We start from the raw sequence: 21,629 nt of genomic DNA, 5'->3' as shown, positions 1-21,629 counted from the left end.
ATTACCCAATTTCTTTTCGATGTCCGCAACAGAATCCATATCCACCAGTCCATCACGCATAACAAATTCCGACCATTCATTCAAATAAAAATTATTTTCCTTTCTCCACCTGATCTTTTACCAATTTTAAATCTGTGCTTCTCATTATGCACCCTTCAGCCACTAAAGGCATTTCATTCCTTTATTATTCTGTCTGAGCGCTTCATTTTTTTAAAAAATCTATTTACCAAATTTTCTCAGCCTTCCTTATTCCAAGAAGGACAATTCCACATTCTCTATAACCCTCAAGGAGTCAAGGAGTCATTTCAATTCGGATGGAAGCCATTCTGGTCATTCAATTCCATGCTGGTTCTGTATAAAACAATCCACTTAGCCCCATTTTAACACTTTAGCCGCAATACTCGGCAAGATTATTTTCAAGTGTCCAGCTAATGTCCTATTAAAGTGTTTTATTATCAGTACTTCCCCCAGCTTAAGGCATTACCACCTACTGCATATAATCAAAAAAAGATGGTCTTCACATACCCCTGTATTTCTTCTCCAAAAATTTTGAATCATTTCCTAGTTCTTGCACCAACAGCTAACAGGAACAGCTTTTCTTTGTCTATCTTATCAAAAACAGTCTCTATACCCATTCCATGTTCTTCTGGAAGTGCATCAGAGCAAGCAAGCCTGAGAAAGAACAGTCCAAGAGAACAATAGTTGAAAACAGCAATGAAGAGTTAGCAGGTGAGATTGTGCATTAGAAAAGAAGTTCAAAAACTGTGGTGTCAGAGGAAAGTGGGTAAAGAAGTAGTTTGACAGTATCTCTCTCTCACCTTTTCTGATTCATCCAATTCCCAATTCCTTTTCTCACCCAAACAGTTTTGACTTTGGTTGCCCACACTTAATTGACATGGCATTTGGATTGCTACACCTGAAATATCAGGGTAGCCTTTCAATTTGAAAGCTAAATGCTGCATTTTTTTGAGCTGTGCAATACAATGTTGCCTCTGGAAGCAATGAGGGGTCGATTTGGGACTTAGCAGTACCAAAAGTCTTGAGTTAAATAAATTCGGCCTGGCAACAGCTGGTGGAGCTGCAAAGTGTTAAAGAGCTATTGCTGCCAACAGCAGAGAGAAAATACCCAGAGCCTGAAGTCAGAAAACATCCATTTTTTTTGTGACGGGGAGAAAACAAAACTAAACAACAAACAAAAACCAAGAATGCTTACAAGAAAAACTCTAACCACAAACGGTCACAGGTCCACCGAAATCAACCATCAAATCAAAGAACAATTGTCACACTACAGACAACGTGTAATCATTGTTAAAATCAAAAGGCTGAGAGAAAATAACTTGCCACATTGTGGTTTGGGCTTTTCATCTTTGAAAATTTATTTATCCTGTTATGTTCTTTTCTTCACCCACGTGTTATCTTTTGTCTATCTTAATCGTGATTGAAAGCGTATATATTTGGGAGTTTACAAAGAGATATAGGTAAATTGTACAACTGTAATAGATTAGAAATCTTTCCTTTTCTCTGCTCTTATTAAGGTCAAGTGTGTTACAATAACTAGCTATTTACATGTTGCTGGTGAAACTAGGTATAAATTGTTTTGGTCCTGAGTAGCAGTTAGTCAGGAAAGCATCATCCTCCGACACTTCCGCCATCTACAATCCAACCCCACCACTAAAAGACGTTTTTCCATCCCCACCCTTATCTGCCTTCTGGAGAGACCACTCTCTCCGGGACTCCCTTGTCCGCTCCACACTCCCCTCCAACCCCACCACACCCGGCACCTTTCCCTGCAACCGCAGGAAGTGCTACACTTGCCCACACACCTCCTCCTTCACCCCCATCCCAGGCCCCAAGATGACTTTCCACATGAAGCAGATGTTCACCTGCACATCCGCCAATGTGGTATACCGCATCCGCTGTACCCGGCGTGGCTTCCCCTACATTGGGGAAACCAAGAGGAGGCTTGGGGACTGCTTTGCAGAACACCTCCACTCGGTTCGCAATAAACAATTGCGCCTCCCAGTTGCGAACCAGTTTAACTCCCCCTCCCATTCCTACGATGACATGTCCATCCTGGGCCTCCTGCAGTGCCACAATGATGGCACCCGAAGGTTGCAGGAACAGCAACTCATATTCTACTTGAGAACCCTGCAGCCCAATGGTATCAATGTGGATTTCACAAGCTTCAAAATCTCCCCTCCCCCCACTGCATCCCAAAACCAGCCCAGCTCGTCCCTGCCTCCCTAACCTGTTCTGCCTCTCACCTATCCCCTCCTCCCACCACAAGCCGCACCTCCATTTCCTATCTACTAACCTCATCCCGCCCCCTTGACCTGTCCATCCTCCCTGGACTGACCTATCCCTTCCCTACCTCCCCACCTATACTCTCCTCTCCGACTATCTTCTCCTCCATCCGTCATCGGTCCGCCTCCCCCTCTCTCCCTATTTATTTTAGAATCCTCTCCCCATCCCCCTTTTCTGATGAAGGGTCCAGGTCCAAAACGTCAGCTTTTGTCCTCCTAAGATGCTGCTTGGCCTGCTGTGTTCATCCAGCTCCATACTTTGTTATCAAGGAAAGTTTGAGCTGTTGTGCTCATGTTAACTCTCTGCAAAAGCACCTTTCCTAGTTTCACTCCCCCTACTTCACGTCAAAGTTCTTTTCTTTTCAAATAAATGTCCAATTTCCTTTTGAGGGTCTCGTCTGAATCCACTTGCACCACTCTCTCAGGTAATGCATTCAGATCGCTGCATAAAAACGCATTGTCACACTGTTGCTTCTTCTGTTGACCACCTCAAATCTGATTCCAGATCCTGGTGTCAATGGGAACAGTTTTACCCCATTTATGCTATCTTAACCAACTGGTTTTGAACCCTTCCTATTCTCTGCTCTCTGCATATCTTTCCTTCTGTTGGACTTATCAATGGACCTCATAATTCAAAACAGTTTTAAATGAAGAAGGGCCTGCTGTGTTCATCCAGCCTCACATTTTATTATCTTGGATTCTCCAGCATCTGCAGTTCCCATTATCACTTAAATGAAGAAGGGTCCTGACTCGAAACGTCAACTTTCCCACTCCTCTGATGCTGCCTGACCCATGTTCCTCCAGTTCCACATTGTGTTGTCTCTGGCTCCTGCATCTGCAGTTCTTGCTATTTACCCTCTCAAGATTTTGAGGACTTGTTTCAAGAAGATCACCCTAATTCTAAACTCTAAATGAACAAAGACCCAACTTGTTTAGCTGATCTTGATAAGTCGACCCCTTCATCCCAGGAATCAGCCTACTGAATCTCTTTAAACTGCTTCCAATGCCAATATATCCTTTCTTAAATACAAGTACCCTACTGCACACAATACTGTGGGTATGGCTTCACCAACTCTGTACAGTTGTAATAAGATTTCCCTATTTTAAAAAAATCAAAATCTCTGGTAGTAAAGGCTAAAATTCCATTTGCCTTCTACATTACTCGCTGCAATTGTATGCTAACTTCTTCTGTTTCAAACTTTAACTCCAAAACCTCATCTTTATATTCTGACGGAAACACTTGGACCAAGAGCTAGATATTCACAACACCTCTTAAAGTGCTCCACAGTCACTTAGTAACAACATCAATCCATATACCAGGGAAACTACATTTGATTCTAGATTCACATCAGTGGCTGCAGAAACATCTGTTTCATAACTGTAAAATCCCATATTGAAAACACCTGTTTTCATAACTGTAGAATCGGTATTGTTTTCCCTATCTTTGTCCTGCCACAGGCAGAGTTCAGCCACCCTTTGTTTTTTGTACATTTGTCAGTCATATGTAAAGCTATTTTTTTTTTTGTTTATTTCTAATTTGTCTTACATCTGCACAGAATTGAAGTTATCAATTCTGAAAAGGGCCAGTGGGCAGAGGTTGTTTGTGGGCAGTTCGACAAAGGAGATGCGTGGAATACAACATTTAATTCACATGCATACGACTACACTCCAAATGGGAATCCAGGGGCAAACCCACTGCTTGGAGTAATGATTGGCACAAAGGATGGTTATTGTAGTTGTTGGAGGTCAGTTATTTCAGCTCTAGGACATCTCTTCAGAAGTTCCTCATGGTAGTGTCCTAGCCGAGCCATTTTTAGCTGCTCCATAATAAGGTCAGACAACATTCAGCACCATTCGTGACTTGTCACATACAGAAGCAGTCCATGTTCAGACAACACAAATGTGAACAATATTCATGCGTGGGCTGGCACTTGCACAACAAAGATGCAGGCAATGACAGTCTCCAATAAGAGATGATCTAATCACTGCCCTTTGACACTCAATGGCGTGACTACCACTGAATCCCCACTATCACCATCTTGGGGGTTACCACTGACCAGAAACTCAACTGGACTTAACACATAATTACAGTGGCTACATCAGCAGGTCACAGCTAGGTATACCGAGGCGAGTAACTCACCTCCTGACTCTCCAAACCCTATCTACCATTTGCAAGGCACAAGTAATACAGTGTGATAGAATATTTCCCACTTTTCTGGATGGGTACAAATTCAATAACAGTCACAAAGACTAACACCATCCAGGACAAAGCAGTCCACTTGACTGGTACTATATCCACAAGCATCTACTCCCCCCACCACTGATGCTCAAAAGCAGCAGTGTGTACTATCTACACTGCAGAAATTCAAAGATCCTCACACACCACCTTCCAAACCCATGACAACTTCCATTTAGAAAGACAAGGGCAGCAGATACATAGGAACCCCACCACCTTTGAGTTCCTCTCTAAGCCACTCGTCATCCTGGCTTGGCAATTTATCGCCATTCCTGTACTGATGCTAGGTCAATGCCCTGGAATTCCTTCCTTAACAGCATTCTGGGTCAACATACTGTACTTGGACTGAAATAGATCAAGAAGGCAGCTCACCACTACCATTTCAAGGGCAGCGAGGATTATAAATTTTTGAAGAAGCCAGAATCTAGATATTGCGAGACAAACTGTTACAGACTGAGGTCTATTTGCACCGGGATCTTTTACTTAGAGTTGGTTTTCAAATTACCTTAGAAATCGAATTGAGAGCATTAGCAAAAGCAAGAGTTCGGCATCTGAAACAGCACATGACCTCACAATGTCAAATCGTTTCATTTATATGGCAATAAGTTAGCTGGACAGCACTTGTATCCTCTTCTACAATCCATCATTATAACAGCCAAACACCACTTCAAGAACTCTTGAGTTTATCAACAAGCTCTTGAGAAAACTACATGCCAACTGGTGTAATGATAAGCCAAGTTTCTTGAAGCAACACATTACTTTTTCTTTAGTTACAACAGCTATCATTGATATAGAACTGTATAATGAAGCACATTCATTAGTAAAGTCATTAGTAAAGTAAAAGTTCCACTAAGAAATTATGATCATACCATCACTGAATTCCATGTGAAGTCTGAAAGTGGCACACTCTAATGACCATCAAGAATCTTAAAGAAAGCATACTACATAGCTACTAGGAGAGAATTGGCTACAATCAATTGGGCAAATAAAATCAGTGGTTTGGAGATAAATGAATTGTGGCAAACATTTAAAGAAATAGTTCAAAACAGTGAATAAAAATATACTTTATTGAAGAATAAAACATCACCAACAAAATTCATTTCATAGCTCAGAAAGTTAAGGACAGTATTAAATTAAAAGATGCAGCTAACAAAGTTGCAACAAAAAGCAGTAACCAGTCTGAGTATTGGGAGTGTTTTAAAACCCAACACACGGCCACTAAAAAGTTAACTCAAAAAAAGAGGAGAAAAAAGGGTTAGCTTGTTATAAAAAGTAGATTGGAAGAACTGTTAAGTGTATAAAAAATGGTTGAGGGCTCAAATGGCACAGTGGTAAAGTCCTCTGGCAAGGAGACCTTGGTTCAAGTCCCATCTGCTCCAGAGCTGGGTAAGAGCAAACAGGCAAATTAGAAAATATCTATAAAAGGGGACAGCATTGTTGGCTCCTTAAAAGCAGAGACAGAGATTATTAAGGGAGTGAGAAAATGGTAGATATAGTCAACAAATATTTTTATGTATTTTCTATTGTGAAGTCAGACAAGTTTCATACCAGAAGCAGATGGTAACTTTAGAGGCTGAAATGAGAGAGTAAAAATTTATATCAGCGGAGTAAAAATATTTGAAAAACTCAAAGGATGAAAATCCAACAAATCCTTGGCCTGTAGCCTAGAGTCCTAAAAGAGATAGCTACAGAGATAATGAATGTACTAGTTATGGTTTTCCTAAATGCCCTGGATTTGGGAATGATACTAATAGATTTAATGTTGATAAATACTACAGGATGTTTCAAAAATGGGGACAGAAAACAAGGAACTGGACAAGTTAGCCTCAAATCAGTTATTGGTAAAATGCTGGAATCTACTAAGGAAGTCATGCACTTTAAACAGCACAGTAGGAATGGTAGTAAAGCCATGTTGACATGTTTTGTATTCTTTTTTAAATTTTTTAACTATTTAAGATGTAACAGTTAAATAAAGGGATGGCAACAGTTACACTACATCTGGTATTTCAAACCTTCAAAATTTAGATAATGAGATTCCAGCAATAATATATTCCCGTAAGGGTGAAGGGTAGGCGTAGAGAATGCTGGATGACTAAAGAAATTGAGGTTTTGGGCAAGAAATAGAAGGAAGCATATTTCAAGAATAGACAGCAGGGATCAAGTGAATTCCTGAAGAGTATAAAGGCAGCAGAATATGCTTAAGAGGGAAATCAGGAGGACAAAAAGGGGACATCTTTGGCAAATAGGGTTAAGGAGAATACAAAGTGATTCTACAAATATATTAAGGACAAAGGAGTAACAAGGGACACAAAGGGTCCCTCAAAGATTAACAAGGTCAGCTATGTGTGGAACTGCAGGAGATGGGGGGATACTAAACAAGTATTTTGCATCAGTATTTACCAGGGAGAAGGATGTGGAATGTAGAAAATGTATGGAAATAAATAGTGACATCTTGAACATATCTATATTACACACGTGGTGTTGCTGGGCATCTTAAAATGCATAAAGGTGGATAAATCTCCAGGACTTGATCAGGTGTACCCTAAACTCTGTGGAAGTAAGGAAGTGATTGCTTGGCTGCTTTCTGAGATATTTGTATCATCAACAGCCACAGGTGGCATCGAAGACTGGAGGTGGGTCGACAAGGTATCACTATTTAAGAAAAGCTGGTAAGGAAAAGCCAGGGAACTATAAACCGGTGAGCCTGACATCAGTGGTGAACATAGCAGAGATGGCAAGAACTGCAAATGCTAGAGTCGGAGTCAATACAGTGTGGAACTGGAGGAACACAGCAGCTCAGGCAGCATCACAGATGTAGGAGAACTGACGTCTTGGGCCGAGCCCCTTTATCAGGACTGTGTCAGCAGTGGGCAAATTGTTAGAGGGAATCTGGAGGGACAGAATTTACACGTATTTGGAATGGCAAGGACTGATTAGGGATAGTCAATGTGGCTTTGTAAACGGGAAAGCAGGTATTGAAATTGATTGCAGTACCACCGAAGAGGATTGATGAGGGTAAAGCAGTGGATGTGATCCATACGGACTTCAGTAAGGTGTTCAACAAGTTTTCGCATGGTAGACTGGTTAGCAAGGTTAGATCACATGGGAATACAGGGAGAACTGACCACGTAGATACAGAATTGGTTTGAAGGTGGAAGGCAGAGGGTGGTGGTAGAGGGTTTTCATACTGGAGACCAGTGGTGTGCCGCGAGGATTGGTACTGGGTCCACTGCTTTTCATCATTTATATAAATGATTTGGATGTGAACATAAGAGGTATGGCTAGTAAGTTTGCAGAAAACAACAAAATTGGAGGTGTAGCAGACAGCAAAGGTGATTACCTCAGAGTACAGCAGGACCCTGATCAGATAAGCCAACTGGCTGAAGAGTGGCAGATGGAGTTCTATTTAAATAAATGCAAGGTGCTGCATTTTGGAAAGGCAAAATCGTGACTTATATACTTAATGGTAAGGTCTGGGGAGTGTTGCTGAACAAAGAGACCTGGGAGTGCAGTTCACAGTTACTTAAAAGTGGAATCCCAGGTCAACAGGATAGATAAAAATGCTTTTGGTATGCTTGTCTTTATTGGTCAGTGCATTGAGAATAGGAGTTGGGAGGGCATGTTGTGGCTGTATTGGACACAGAACACAGAGCACTACAGCGCTTGGGCCCTCGATGTTGCGCCAACCTGTGAAACCAATCTGAAGCCCATCTAACCTACACTATTCCATTATCATCCATATGTTTATCCAATGATCATTTAAATGCCCTTAAAGTTGGTGAGTCTACTACTGTTGCAGGCAGGGGATTCCATACCATTACTACTCTCTGAGTAAAGAACATACCTCTGAATTCTGTCCGAATCTATCACCCCTCAATTTAAAGCTATGCCCCCTTGTGCTAGCCATCACCATCCAAGGAAAAAGGCTCTCACTGTCCACCCTACCTAATCCTCTGATCATCTTGTATGTCTCTATTAAGTTGCCTCTTAACCTTCTTCTCTCCAACGAAAACAGTCTCAACTCCCCCAGCCTTTCCTCATAAGACCTTCCCTCCATACCAGACAACATCCTGGTAAATCTCCTCTTCACCCTTTCCAATGTTTCTACTTCCTTCCTATAGTGTGACGCCCAGAACTGTACGCAATACTCCAAGTGTGGCTGCACCAGAATTTTGTACAGCTGCAACATGATCTCATGGCTCCGAAACCCAATCCCTCTACCAATAAAACCTAACACACCATACACCTTCTTAACAACCCTATCAACCTGGTGGCAACTTTCAGGGATCAATGTACATGGACACCAAGAACTCTCTGCTCATCCACACTACCAAGAATCTTACCATTAGCCCAGTACTCTGTATTCCTGTTAATCCTTACAAAGTGAATCACCTCACACTTCATTTGGAATACAGTGTGCAATTCTGTTCTCCCTGCTATATGAAGGATGTTGTGAAATTTGAAAGAGTTCTGAAATGATTTACAACACTGTTGCCAGGATTGGAGGGTTTGAGCTACAGGGAGCAGCTGAATAGACTGGGGCTATTTTCCCTGCAACATCAAGGGCTGAGGCGGTGACCTTATAGAGTTTCATAAAATCATGAGGGGCACAAACAGTGTGACTAGCCTAGGTCATTTCCCTGGGATAGGGGAGTCCAAAACTAGAGGGCATAGGTTTAAGGCGAGAAGGAAAGACTTCAAAGGGACTGAAGGGGCAACTTTTTCAAGCAGAGGGTGCTGCGTGTATGGAATGAGCTGCCAGAGGACATGGTATGGGCTGGTATGATTACAATATTTAAAAGGCATTTGAATGAGTATATTTATAGGAAGCATTTAGAGGGATATGAGAAATGGGACTAGATTGATTTAGGATATCTAGTCAGCATGGAGGATTTGACTAAAGGGTCTGCTTCTATACTGTACAGCTCTGAGACTGTCAGTGTGATGTAAAGGGTTGCTAAGCAAGACAAAGGATCATGGAGTTTGGAGTATATATTAGCATGAATAGAGAGCTGGTTAATGAATAGAAAGCAGAAAGTGGTGATAGACAGGGTATTTTCAAGTTGGTAAGCGGTGATGTTACCATCTAAATTAATAACTTGGATGTAGAGACAGAATAGTGGATCAAAGACAATGATACCAAGCTAGGTAGAAAGGCAGGTTGTGAGGAGGGTACAGACCGGTTATGGCAGTGGGCAACAGGATGCCAAATGGAATACAATGTAGGGCAATGTGATATTAGCCATCTTGGCTGTCAGAATAGAAAAGCAGATTTATTTATAAAAGGGTGAAACTTTAATTGTTAATGTTTAAAAAAAAGTGTGCTTGTGCAAGGTGCACAAAGTTAGCATGCAGATGCAGCAAGCAATTAGGAAGGCAAATTGCATGTCAGCCTTCACAGAAAGGGATTTGGAGTATGGGAATAAAGAAGACTTGTGACAATTGTACAGTTTGGTAAGAGATCATCTGCAATACTGTGCTGAATTTTGGTCTCCACAGTCAAGATAGGATCTTTTCTCCTCTTCTTAATCAAGCCTTTGAGGTAGAATCCCTGTAGTGCAGAAAAAGGCCATTCAGTCCATAACATCTGCATTGATCCTCCAAAGCGGATTACACCCAGAGCCAATCTAATGATGGTAGTGTTGGTTTAAAATTAAGATTAAAGATTAAGATATTAGACCACCTCTCCCACCAAAACATTTACAAGATCTTTTGAAGGTGTTACTCATAATATTTGGGACAAAGGTACTGGATGCAAGGTTACACTTGGACTCAAGCTGTACAAAAACTGTTCAGCAAATTGGTCCTTGGGATGGAAGGTTGAGTATATTGGGCCAACACATCTGGAATTTCGAATAAGAAATGATCTCACTGAAATATATAAAATCCTGAAAAGGCTTGACTGAGTTGACTGAGAAATTGATTCCATTCATTGGGACTCTAAACAGTCTCAGGATAAAGGGCTGAGCTTTTCAAAGTAAGATAAGGAGAAAGCACTTCAACTTAAAGAAACTACATAATTTGAAGTTGGAATGAACAGATTTGTGGTGTCAGCGAATTAAGGGGTACAAAGGGCAAGCTAGAAAATGGAGCTGAAGTCCAAAATCAGCCATGATCATACCGAATGGCAGAACGGGCACAATAGGATGTTTGGTCTTCGGTTGCTCCCATTGTGTTTTTGAGCAGGTTAGTGCTTCATAATACCACCAAACTTCCAATCAATAGCAGAATCAAACAGTTGTATACATTGATGCATGGGGGTGGAGGTGGGGAAGAGAAGCAAAGGGTATGGATTCTCACATATCAGCAGCAGGCAACAAAATAGGATCACAGTGCCAGGATTTGGACAAACTACCAGCAAACACATCCAAATAAGAAAACAAATTAAAACACTAAAGCATTTTTTAAAACAAAGAAAGCAAACTCATTGACCTATTGCAATGAACAAAAGACTGTAATTCAAATATTTGCCTCAGGTAACAAAATAATTGCCTGAATTGGATGTTGATTGCACTCTTAGGTTTCTGTCTTTATCCCAGCACCAATAGAAGTTTCAAACTAATGCCAATGATTATTACCTTGGTAACCTTAGGATCTAAGTTTGGCAAGGTTATTGTTTGCTTTCAATTTACCTCCTGAAAACCAATGATAAGAAATCAAGTGTCAAACATTAACTAATGAAACACAATAAGTTGCCCAAGGTCAAGAAGGCAACAACCAGTAACATCGGTTTAAATGATTCTGTACAAAAGAAAATTGATTCAGTTATAACTCCTGAGACAGTCAGCAGAAAATAATGTATTACACAATCCCAAAACAGCAAACTACAGTGGTCAAAAACGGCTAAAAATTAAAATCTTAACAGCTCAAGAGATATTGAAAATGGGTCAAACAAGGAAGATACTCAACAGCATGTTAAACTGTAATGTGGAAAATATTATTATAGGTTGCAAAATAAAAATACAGGATTGAATGCATGGTACTCAATACTCATTGATGAAGGAACTCATCACTACAGTAATAAAGGGACAATGTTTGACAAAGGTCTTCAAATTAGGCTACCAAAGTAGAAATAACAAAAAAAAGTGATCAATTTGCTTAAATTATACTACAGGCCTCCCAACAATCAGAAGGAAATAAAGGAGCAGATATGTAAACAAATAACAGAAAGATGAGAGAAATAAATGGTTATAGCTGTAAGGGTGTTCAAGTTTGGCAACATTAACTGGGATCACCTTCGTGTGAAAGGATTAGATGGGGTAAAGCTTTTGTTTGCATCAGCGGGAGCTTTTTGTACAGATACATAGATAGTCCTACATGAGATGGGGCAGTGCTAGACCTAATCCTAGGGAATGAGGGTGGGTCAAATAGTTGAAGCTTCAGTGGACAAGTGTTTTGGGGATAGTGACCATAATTGTAAGCTCCAAAGTCATTATGTAAAGAGGTACAGATAGTGCAAAAGTTTAATTTGGGGAAGGCAAGTTTCAAATATTAGACAGGATCAGGCAAACATAGATTGTGAGCTGCTGGTGAGTCTACATTTGGAAAGTGGGAGTCTTTTGAAAGTAGTATAGTGAGAAATCAGGTCACAAGAGCACTAGATGTCAAGGAATAGAAAGTTTGTTGAAGAAAAAGAAAGAAGGTACGACTGATGGCACAGTGGTTAGTACTGCTACCTCAGCACCAGGGGCACAGGTTCAATTCCAGCCTTGGGTGATTGTGCAAACTCCATGTAGACATTCTTCCCATGTCTGCATGGGTTTCCTCCCACAGTCCAAAGATGTGCAGGTTAGATGAATTAGCCATGCAAAATTGTCCACAGACGTGCAGGCTAGGTGGATCAGCCACGGCAAAGCAGGGGTTGAGTCTGGGAGGGATGATGTTACCTCGATGGGCTGAATGGCTGGCTTCCACTCGGTAACGATTCTGTGACTAAAACAGAGAAGGCTCTTCAAGAATATAGGGGGCTGATCAACTGAGAAGAGCAACAGCAGATTGAAATTAATCCCGATAAAGTCCACGGTGTTGCATTTGGGAGATCTAATCAGGGAAGGATATACAAATGGAATGTTTGGTCCCTAGGGAGTACCGTGGAAGAAAGGGACCTTCACGTATAAGTTCATAGAATCCTGAAGATGTCAGCACAAGGGGGTGAGGATGGTGTGTGGGATGGTTGCCTTCATTAGTCAGGGTGTAGAACATAGGAGCAACGAAGTCTAGTTGCAACTTTATGAAATATCAGTTTGGCGTCAGATGGAATACCGTGTGCAGTTATGGTTGCAGCACTATTAGAAAGATGAGAACGCGCTTGTCAAGGTGAAGAGAAGATTCACCAGGATGTTGCTTGGCATGAAAAGTCTCAGTTATGAGGATAGACTGGATACGCTGGGCTAGTTTTCCTTACAGCACAAGAGGCCGAGGGGAACTCTGATCCTGGCATACGAAATTATGAGGGGCATTGACAAGGTAGATTGAGAATCTTTTCTCAATAGCAGACATATCTAAGACTAGAAAGAACTGGTTTAAGGTGAGGAGTTCAGGAGATCAGACAAAAAGATGCTGGAGGTCTTAAAATAAATAAAGATGGATAAATCTCCAGGAAAACGAACAAGTGTATCCAATGATGTCATGGAAGTCAGAGAAGAAATTGTGGGGCCCCTAGAAGAGATATTTGTATCACTGATAGCCACCAGTGAGGCGTCAGAGGACTGGAGGGTCACTAATATTGAGCCTTGGCTGTAAGGAGAAGCGTGGGAACTACACCCGACCAGTGAATTTGACATCAGTGGTGGGTAAGTTGTTGGAAGGGATTCTGAGAAATAGAATTTACATGCATTTGGGGAGGCAAGGACTGATTGGGGATATTCCACATGGCTTTGTGTGTGGGAAATCATGTCTGACAAACTTGACTGATTGACAGCGTAACCAAAAAGAGTGATGAGGGTTGCATGGTAGATGCTATCACATGGACTTTAGTAAGGCCTCTCACATGGCTCCACATGATAAATCCTTTGATTAGTAAAGTTAGATCAAATGGGACTCAAGGTCAGCTTGCCAAATAGAAACAAAATTGGCGTGATGGAAGGAAACAGAGGATGGTGGTGGAGGCTTCTTTCTCTGATTGGAGGCCTATAATCAGTGGTGTTCTGCAGGGATTGATACTGGGTCCACTGTTGCCTGTCATTTACAATAAAATGAATTGGATGAGAATTTAGGAGGCATGGTGAGTAAGTTAGATAACACTAAAATTGCTGGTGCAGTTGGCAGTGAAGAAGGTTATCTAAGATTACAAAGACATCTTGATCTACCAGGCCCATGGGCTAAGGAGTGGCAAATGGAGTTTAATTTGGATAAATGTAAAGTAAATATATTTTGGTAAAATGACCAATGGCAGGGCTTATACAGTTAATGGTAGGGACCTGAGTAGCATTGTCAAAACAGACTGACCTAGGGGTTCAGGTATATAGATCTTTGAAACTTGCGTCACACGTAGACTGGGTGATTAAGAAGACAGTTAGCATGCTTGCCTTCATTGCTCAAACCAGAGAGTATGGGAGTTGGGATGTCATTGAGGTTGTAAAGGACATAGGTGAGGCCACTTTTGGAGTACTGTATACAGTTTTGGTTGCCTTTCTATAGGAAGGATATTATTAAATTGGAGAGGGTTTAGAAAAGATTTACCAAGATGTTGCTGGGATTAGAGGGTTTGAGTTATAAAGAGGCTGGATAAGTTGGGACGTCTTTCACTGGAGCGTAGGAGGTTGAGTAGTGACTTTACAGAGATTTTAAAAATCATGAGGGCATAGATTACGTGAATAGCAAATGTCTTTTCTCTAGGGTGGGGAGATCAAATCTAAGGGGCATATTTTTAGGGTGAAGGAGAAAGACTCAAAAAGGGACCTGAGGGACAGCATGTCAGACAAAGGGTGGCTCAAAGGTGGAATGAACTGCCAGAAGAAGGTGTAGATGCAGGTACTATTACAACATTTGAAAGGCATTTGGGTACGTACACGAATAGGAGAAGGTTTAGAGGGATACGTGCCAAATGCAGGCAAGTGGGACTAGTTTAGGTTGGAAACTCAGTCAGCAATGACGAGTTGGGCCACAGAGTCCGTTTCCATGCTGTATGACTCTATTAAAAATGTTTTAACCCAGAAGTAGGCAGAAATATGGGAGGTGGTCCCAAAGCAACAATTAAACTAGATACTCTTGCAACATTTAAGTAGCATCTTAAATTACTAGGCATAGTAAGCTATGCATCAAGTCCAGGTAAACGGGATTACTCTGGCGTTTTGTTGACATGGTGAACCAAAGGGATAGTTTCTATGCTGTATAACACTATGATTCAAACGCTAGAAACCCAAAGCCATGTATCCCACCTTGTGCGCGTTATCGGAAGTAGTATACATCCATCATATTCCCGAATGAGGGGCGGAACATGGATGAGAGTCAGATCAAATATTTGCTAGACAAAAGATATTTCATTTTTGACTTCTTTCTGTCAGAATTTTATTCTCTTGATCTTCCTCTCTTGGCAACAAGTTATCATTCCATGAAAAACAACTGTGAAGGGTCTAGGCCCAAAACGTCAGCTTTTGTGCTCATAAGGTACTGCTTGGCCTGCTGTGTTCATCCAGCTCTACACTTTGTTATCTGGATGTGTGTTTGCTCACTGAGCTGGAAGGTTAGTTTTCAGACGTTTCGTCACCATTCTAGGTAACATCATCAGTGAGCCTCCGATGAAGCGCTGGTGTTGTGTCCCACTTTCTATTTATTAGTTTTATATTCTATTTATAAATAGAAAGTGGGACATAACACCAGCGCTTTGTCGGAGGCTCACTGATGATGTTACCTAGAATGGTGACGAAACGTCTGAAAACTAACCTTCCAGCTCAGCGAGCAAACTCACATCCAGAACCTCAACCTGAGCTACAAATCTTCTCAAAACTCGCTAGTAAAGTTACGTGACAATGCTGCCAGCACAGACAAAAAGCATGCAAACGCCTTTCTTCCCATTGTAAAAAAATTAACTGACAAAGAGGCTAAAACTTACGCCAACTTTTAAGTTTGGATGAGACAAGTTTATACTGGAAGCAAATGCCATCAAAAACCTACATTTCTATGAATGAAGCACACACTCCAAGCTTTAAAAGGTGGCAAAGGACTGTATGACTGTGCTGCCAGATGCCAATGGCAGTGGTGACTTAAACTTAAGCCTGTGGTAGCGTAACACTCTGCCAACTCAGGAGCCTCCAAAGATTACCTTAAGTCTACTCTAACATCTACTTTAGGTCAAGCAAAAGAGCTGGATGACAGGGCAGTTTTTTTTCTAACCTTATTGTTGATGTTTTCAAAGATGTTGTTTGGAAAGTATTGCAGGAAAATAAAAAAAACATGGATTTCAAGATTCTCCTCATCCAGGATAATGTGCCAAGTCATCCTTCGGCCATTGGTCAGCTCTCTGAAAACATCAAAGTGTTATTTCTACCACCAAACACAACCTCTCTCCTTCAATCCATGGACCAGGGTGCAGTAGCAGCTTTTAGAGCTTATTATTTCAGGCATACATTTAAGAACGCAATTGGCATCATCATGGAGGCCTGGGTGATGTCAGCAAGGACTGCATACATACAGTTTGGCAGAAGCTTCTCCCAGATTCTTCAAGATTTTAAAGAGACTTTGATCCATCAGAGGAGTTTCCAAGAATGAAAGAACATTGTATTGATCTTGCAAAGGAAGCTGGATTTGATGAAGTGGAGAGTCAGGATGTTGAAGACATGCTTGAGTCCCTCTGAAGACTTTTCTACTGCTGATCTACAACAACTTGTCACCGAGGGGGAAATGGAAGCTGGAGATGAAGTAGTATTAGTCCAGCATGCACCACCACAAGAGCTTTCTACTTCTGTTTTGTCTTCTATCCTGAAGGAAATTGAGAAGCAGCTATATTGATTAGTAGACAACAATTACAATACAGAACATGGCAGGGTAGCAGTCTGTAAAGTAAGTACTTCTTTGGTAACCTGTGAACTGCTTCTTCGTGAACAAAGAAAAAGGGCAAAGCAGTTAAAACTGGATTTCTTCTTTAAGCAAACCCCCAAGAAACAAATAGTCAGAAGACAATGAGCCACTTCTGGGTTAACTATTTTTCACCTGAATCCTGCAAACCACAACTGCTCCTGAAGGTGATGATGATGATAATGATGACAACCCTCAGCTCTGCATTAACAACAAAGCTACCCAAGAACCTTCACCCATCCCCGCCAACAAGTCATCTTGACATTTTTTTCCAAGATAAGGTGATAAATTTACTGTCATTTCATGTGAATTAAAATATTTATTTAAACTGTGCTATCCTTTGTGTTATGCTTTTGAGTGATTTTTTTTGTTGATCTGCTCCTAATCCTCCCTTTCCCACAGGCACTAGTATTTCTGGAGTGTAATTTTCTGTAACAGTCCTTGCTGACATCACCCAGGCCTCCAAGATAATGTCAATTGCATTCTTGATGTTAAAGCTGTTTCAAAATTGAAGAACACTATCCTTATCTCCCTCAGTGGCTGCAATCAGCCTCTTAAATGTATGCCTTAAATAATAAGCTCTAAAAGCTGCTATTGTACCCTGGTCCATGGGTTGAAGGAGAGATGTTGTGTTTGGTGGTAGAAATAGCACTTTGATGTTTTCAGAGAGCTCACCAATGGCTGAAGGATGGCTTGGCACATTATCCAGGATGAGGAGAACCTTGAAATCCACGTTTTTTTATTTTACTGGAATGCATCTATCATTTTATAGTAGAACCCCGTGTACCTCAGGAAGCAAGTGCGAACTTGGGCTCTTGATAGCCATTTGTCTGGCCTGCTGAATGCTTCAAAGGCTTTGTTTTAGATTTTGAACATCTGCAAAATTTTGATTTCAGAACCTCCATCCAAGTCAATTTTATGTCAATGTTCTAAAAGAACAGAGTTCTTTCCCTATTCAGAGATGGTAGGCAGTAATCTAATTGGGCATAAATAAAAACACTGACTGAATGAGGAAGTTCCTTCTTATATGAGGTTCATTAGTGTTACAAAAAGGCCATTTGACCTAAAACGACATATGAACATGAGGTGCAAATACTAAAACATCGGTCCAATCACATCCTATTTAAAAATATTCCCCATACCTTCCATTACAAAGCAACCAGCGGGCAAGTGAGTAGTGAGGTGTGATCTTCTGTATGATGCTGGCCATTACCATAGTAACCACCAACTGCACGCCTATAATACCCTGGAAGTGAAAGAAATCAGGATGAACCATAGGTAAAAGTTGGTCCACTGGTTGGATAACATCTCACAATAAATTAATTTTATTTCAGTGACCAAAGGATTTCTAAAGTAGCCAAACTTTAGTACATAATCTTAAACTGCCTTTGACCTTGAGAGTTTGGATTATTCTTCATAGTACACACATTTCAAAATGGTAAATGTATCTTTCACATAACCTGCTCACAAACAAAACTGTTTTCTGAACTGGAGAAAAGAGGGGCCATTTCTACATCATTCAACGCAAGCGTTTTCAAGCCAAATAAAGTCGCTTGCGCATACAGCTGTTGCACTTTGAAGTTCACCTTCAAGGTCTGTGGTTGAGACAGGACAATATTGTCGTTCAGCATTAGGTTGGTTAGCGAATGGAAAGTAAATATTGACGCAAATTTAATTTGGATGACTTGATTTCATTTGTAATTATTACCATTTTTTCTTCTGCAAACAGAACTCAAAGAATATTGGATACATATACAGTTTTGCCACGTATAGGCTTGCAATCAGAATTACATGCAAACTGTCAGCTTCTAGGAAACTGTTTCAGCCCCGGAAGACATGATAGTTAAATCCAACTTTTTACGTTAAGACATTTAGTTCACAAAAGTATGAATTTCAGGCAAGCTAGATATCAACATGGTTCTTTTAGATGCATTCATATTTATTTTCCTTCTAGTGTCAAGATCAAATTCCTGACACATTTATGGAATTTGTTGCATTACCGTTCTTACATAGTGCCACTAGATGGATAGTCTACTTTGTGTCAACCACGAAGCTACACCCCTCTCTTTTCACCATCTGTTCCAAGGTGGTATCTTTCCCCTGCTATATTTACTCAATCATGTCACCTTCCATAACAGTAGTTCCAATATTCTTCCTTTTCCTCAACTAAAGATGTCATACTGTTGTAGTTGACAGCAAGGCCGAGCATTTTAATTCCATTTCTCACAATCCTGCCCTCACAGCTTGATTTCTAAATCTAATAAACATTCCACTTTTCATCAGCAAACAGGCCATCAGTCTCCTTCAGTGGACCATCCTCAGTGATTTCTCATACCTCCAGCATTATCTCCACCAAACACATCTGTCCTTCTCCTTTCGGCATTAGCAGGGCTGGTTCTCAAGTTAGGCAGAAGATATAGAAGCTTGAACACACACACACACACACACACACACACACACACACACACACACCCCAGCAGGTTCAGGAACAGCTTCTTCCAGGCCATTATTAGGCTGATGAATGGACTCTAATATCAAATAATGCGAATCCTGCCGATATTGATATTGCAGCGTGCAGGTCACATGCAACATAACCTGTCTACCTAAGTTTTTTGTCACTCTACGATCTGCATATCCTTGCAAAGCTTTTCACTGCACTTAGGTACACAAGACAATAAATCGATCAAATCAAATTTTCAATTACTGCTCTAACCCACTCCCTTCCCCACAGCACTCCAATCTCCCCCTCCAACATACATGTACACCAAATGCAACATTTATTCTTTTTCCTTCCACCTTCCCACCATCCAGGAACCCAGACATGTCACAATTGAAACAGTGAATTAATTATAATTCTTTCAAGTCAGCACTTTATGCTCTTAGTCTCTAATGCAAGTTCCCCTGTACACTGGGAAGCCTAAATGCATCCTGGGTGGTTCCTTTGCCTGAACACCTCAGTTTAATCCACAAGTTCTTGCCTCACCTGACACAATCTTGTATTTGCTTTCGTATTACAGGTCATTGAAACTCTTAGTAGTTAAATCAGATGAAAGATCATTAATCTTAAGTACTTTCTCCATTCTCTGGCTTTGCTTCAAAAGGATCTTTATTAGTCTTTAAAGCTTTAAAATGTTTAGAGATATGCTGTACAACGAAACCCTCAATATGTATGGTAACTATTTTTAAACGAGTAATTTTTCAGATGGGTTAACAGCCATAGAGATGAGGAAATCAGGTTTTAATCCCCTTCACATTGAAGCCAGACATTGAAACGTCACAGCATAAAACAATCATTCACCCCAATAGATCAGAAGGTAAACCACCCCAATCACGTTCAGTCCATTTTCCCTACTCTAGACTCTACATGACTCATTTGCTTCCAGATTAAAAACCTTTGCATCAAAAAAAATCACATCCCTGAAAGTCATCAAGGTATTGACAGTGTTGACCGATTTTTTTTAAAAAGTCAACCATTTTAACATCTGTACTATTCCACTGTCATAATATACTTAAGCATATAAAACAGATGGAATCTACTTCGAGTTATAAAAACAATTATTGTCTTAATTTCAATGTCCAAATTTGAAACAACTTTCAGTTCTCTTTGGATGTGACAAGCGTAAATACTTAAAAACAAAAACTTGCGGTATCTTGTTCATTCAGCCTCACCTCAGACAATAATATGCCCGCCTTCTGATTGTACACAGGCGATAGGGATTAGGATGTGACATAACAACTCAAGTATTTCATGAGCCAGAAACAAATCCAGACGATTTACTTATCGGGAATGATTACAGGTGTGACAGAATATATTTAAAAATAGAGCACGATTTGCACAGGCACAAGATAGCTGGTTTCCCCAGGCAATAAGGCAAACGGGCCCTACTCCGCAATCTCCTTACTGGCATTAAATGTGACAGCCATCCTGGTTGGTTTTTTAATCCCACCGTGAAACAGGCCAAGAACGATCATCATCTCCCGCTCTAGGACCCCGGCTGAGTAACAGAGGGAGAAAACAATAATCGGCCCGCAGCCACCACTGCACTCACCATGTTGTCGGACAACTCAACTGCAGAAGGATCAACGAACAGACCGCCAGGACGGGCCTTCCCCCAGCGCTCATAAATCCCCGCCACGGCTATCAACCGGCTCGAAGTAACCAACAGGCGCCATAGTTCAACCTCTACCTCGAGTAGAGGTCATGAAGGACCTAGGGCTGTCCTTGTCCACACTGCCGCCTCTTGGTAAACACAGCCCACTCAAATATTCACGACGATTTGGCAATGTCTTCTTCTTTATCATACTAGTGTATGAACCAGGAAATGGCCACGGGAGAATCGGTGAGTTTTAATTAATGTGTTTTTAAAAACACATGACTTTTACAGGGATATGATCGGACGTCACACCTAGACGCACCGAGAATTTAGAAAGGACCCCCGTTCCCCTGCCAACCGGCATTAGGTGCCATGTTGGTAAAGGAGCTGAAATCAAGAGAAACGCTGGAGAAACTCTACGTTTGACAGTATCTCCGAACAGAGGCAAAAAAATTAATATTTTGAGTCCGATATAACTGTTCTTCAGAACGGGATGGGGGCCTGGAAAATAGTTTTTTATTTGTAAATGCCGTTGATTAGAGAGGAAGGAAGAGCGAGTGGAACAAACGGTGAGTGTTAATGACGGTAAACTCCTGCTTGAGCTTGTTGGTAGCTGTTAAGAGTAGAGAACAGGACTGCTGGACTGAAAGCAAATCTGTGCAAACCAGACTCTTTGGTGGGATAATGAAATGGAGAACAGCTTTTTTTAAAAAAAAACAGATTCCTAGCGTCTTCGAGATAGTAGGAACTGCCAACGCTGGAGAATCTGACATAACACGGTGTGACGCTGGATGAACACAACGGGCCGAGCAGGAAAGCTTGACGTTTCGGGTCGGGACCCTTCTTGAGAAATGGGGGAGGGGAAAGGGATTCTGAAATAGACAGGGGGAGGTGGATAGAGGAGCACAGACAGGTCAAAGATGCGAGGTTAGTGCCAGTGAAGGTGAATGTGGGGGGGATAGGTCAGCCCAGGGAGGGCGG

General features: G+C 41.1%; 1 protein-coding gene across 9 annotated transcripts in view; it reads right to left on the bottom strand.

Annotated features, from left to right (window-relative positions):
* tmem161b (transmembrane protein 161B) overlaps positions 1–20,773 on the bottom strand; it is a 75,823-nt gene extending 55,050 nt beyond the window's left edge. For 4 of the 9 annotated variants that reach the window (XM_048527218.2, XM_048527222.2, XM_048527220.2 and 1 more), the window contains exons 1-2: positions 20,604–20,738; positions 17,697–17,800 (exon numbers count right to left, since the gene is read on the bottom strand). In XM_048527218.2, the coding sequence (XP_048383175.1) occupies positions 17,697–17,800; positions 20,604–20,606 (107 nt within the window). In that variant the 5' untranslated portion in view covers positions 20,607–20,738. Of the gene's footprint in view, positions 1–17,696; positions 17,801–20,603 lie in introns of those variants that run through there. The other 5 variants (XM_059644760.1, XM_048527224.2, XM_048527229.2 and 2 more) reach the window with 3 other exon arrangements.
* Positions 20,774–21,629: the final 856 nt, after the last annotated feature.

This window comes from Stegostoma tigrinum, chromosome 3, assembly GCF_030684315.1.
Source record: "Stegostoma tigrinum isolate sSteTig4 chromosome 3, sSteTig4.hap1, whole genome shotgun sequence".
Classification (NCBI taxonomy): domain Eukaryota; kingdom Metazoa; phylum Chordata; class Chondrichthyes; order Orectolobiformes; family Stegostomatidae; genus Stegostoma; species Stegostoma tigrinum.
The sequence above is the reverse complement of the archived record's forward strand: the minus strand, read 5'-3'. Positions and strand labels throughout refer to the sequence as shown.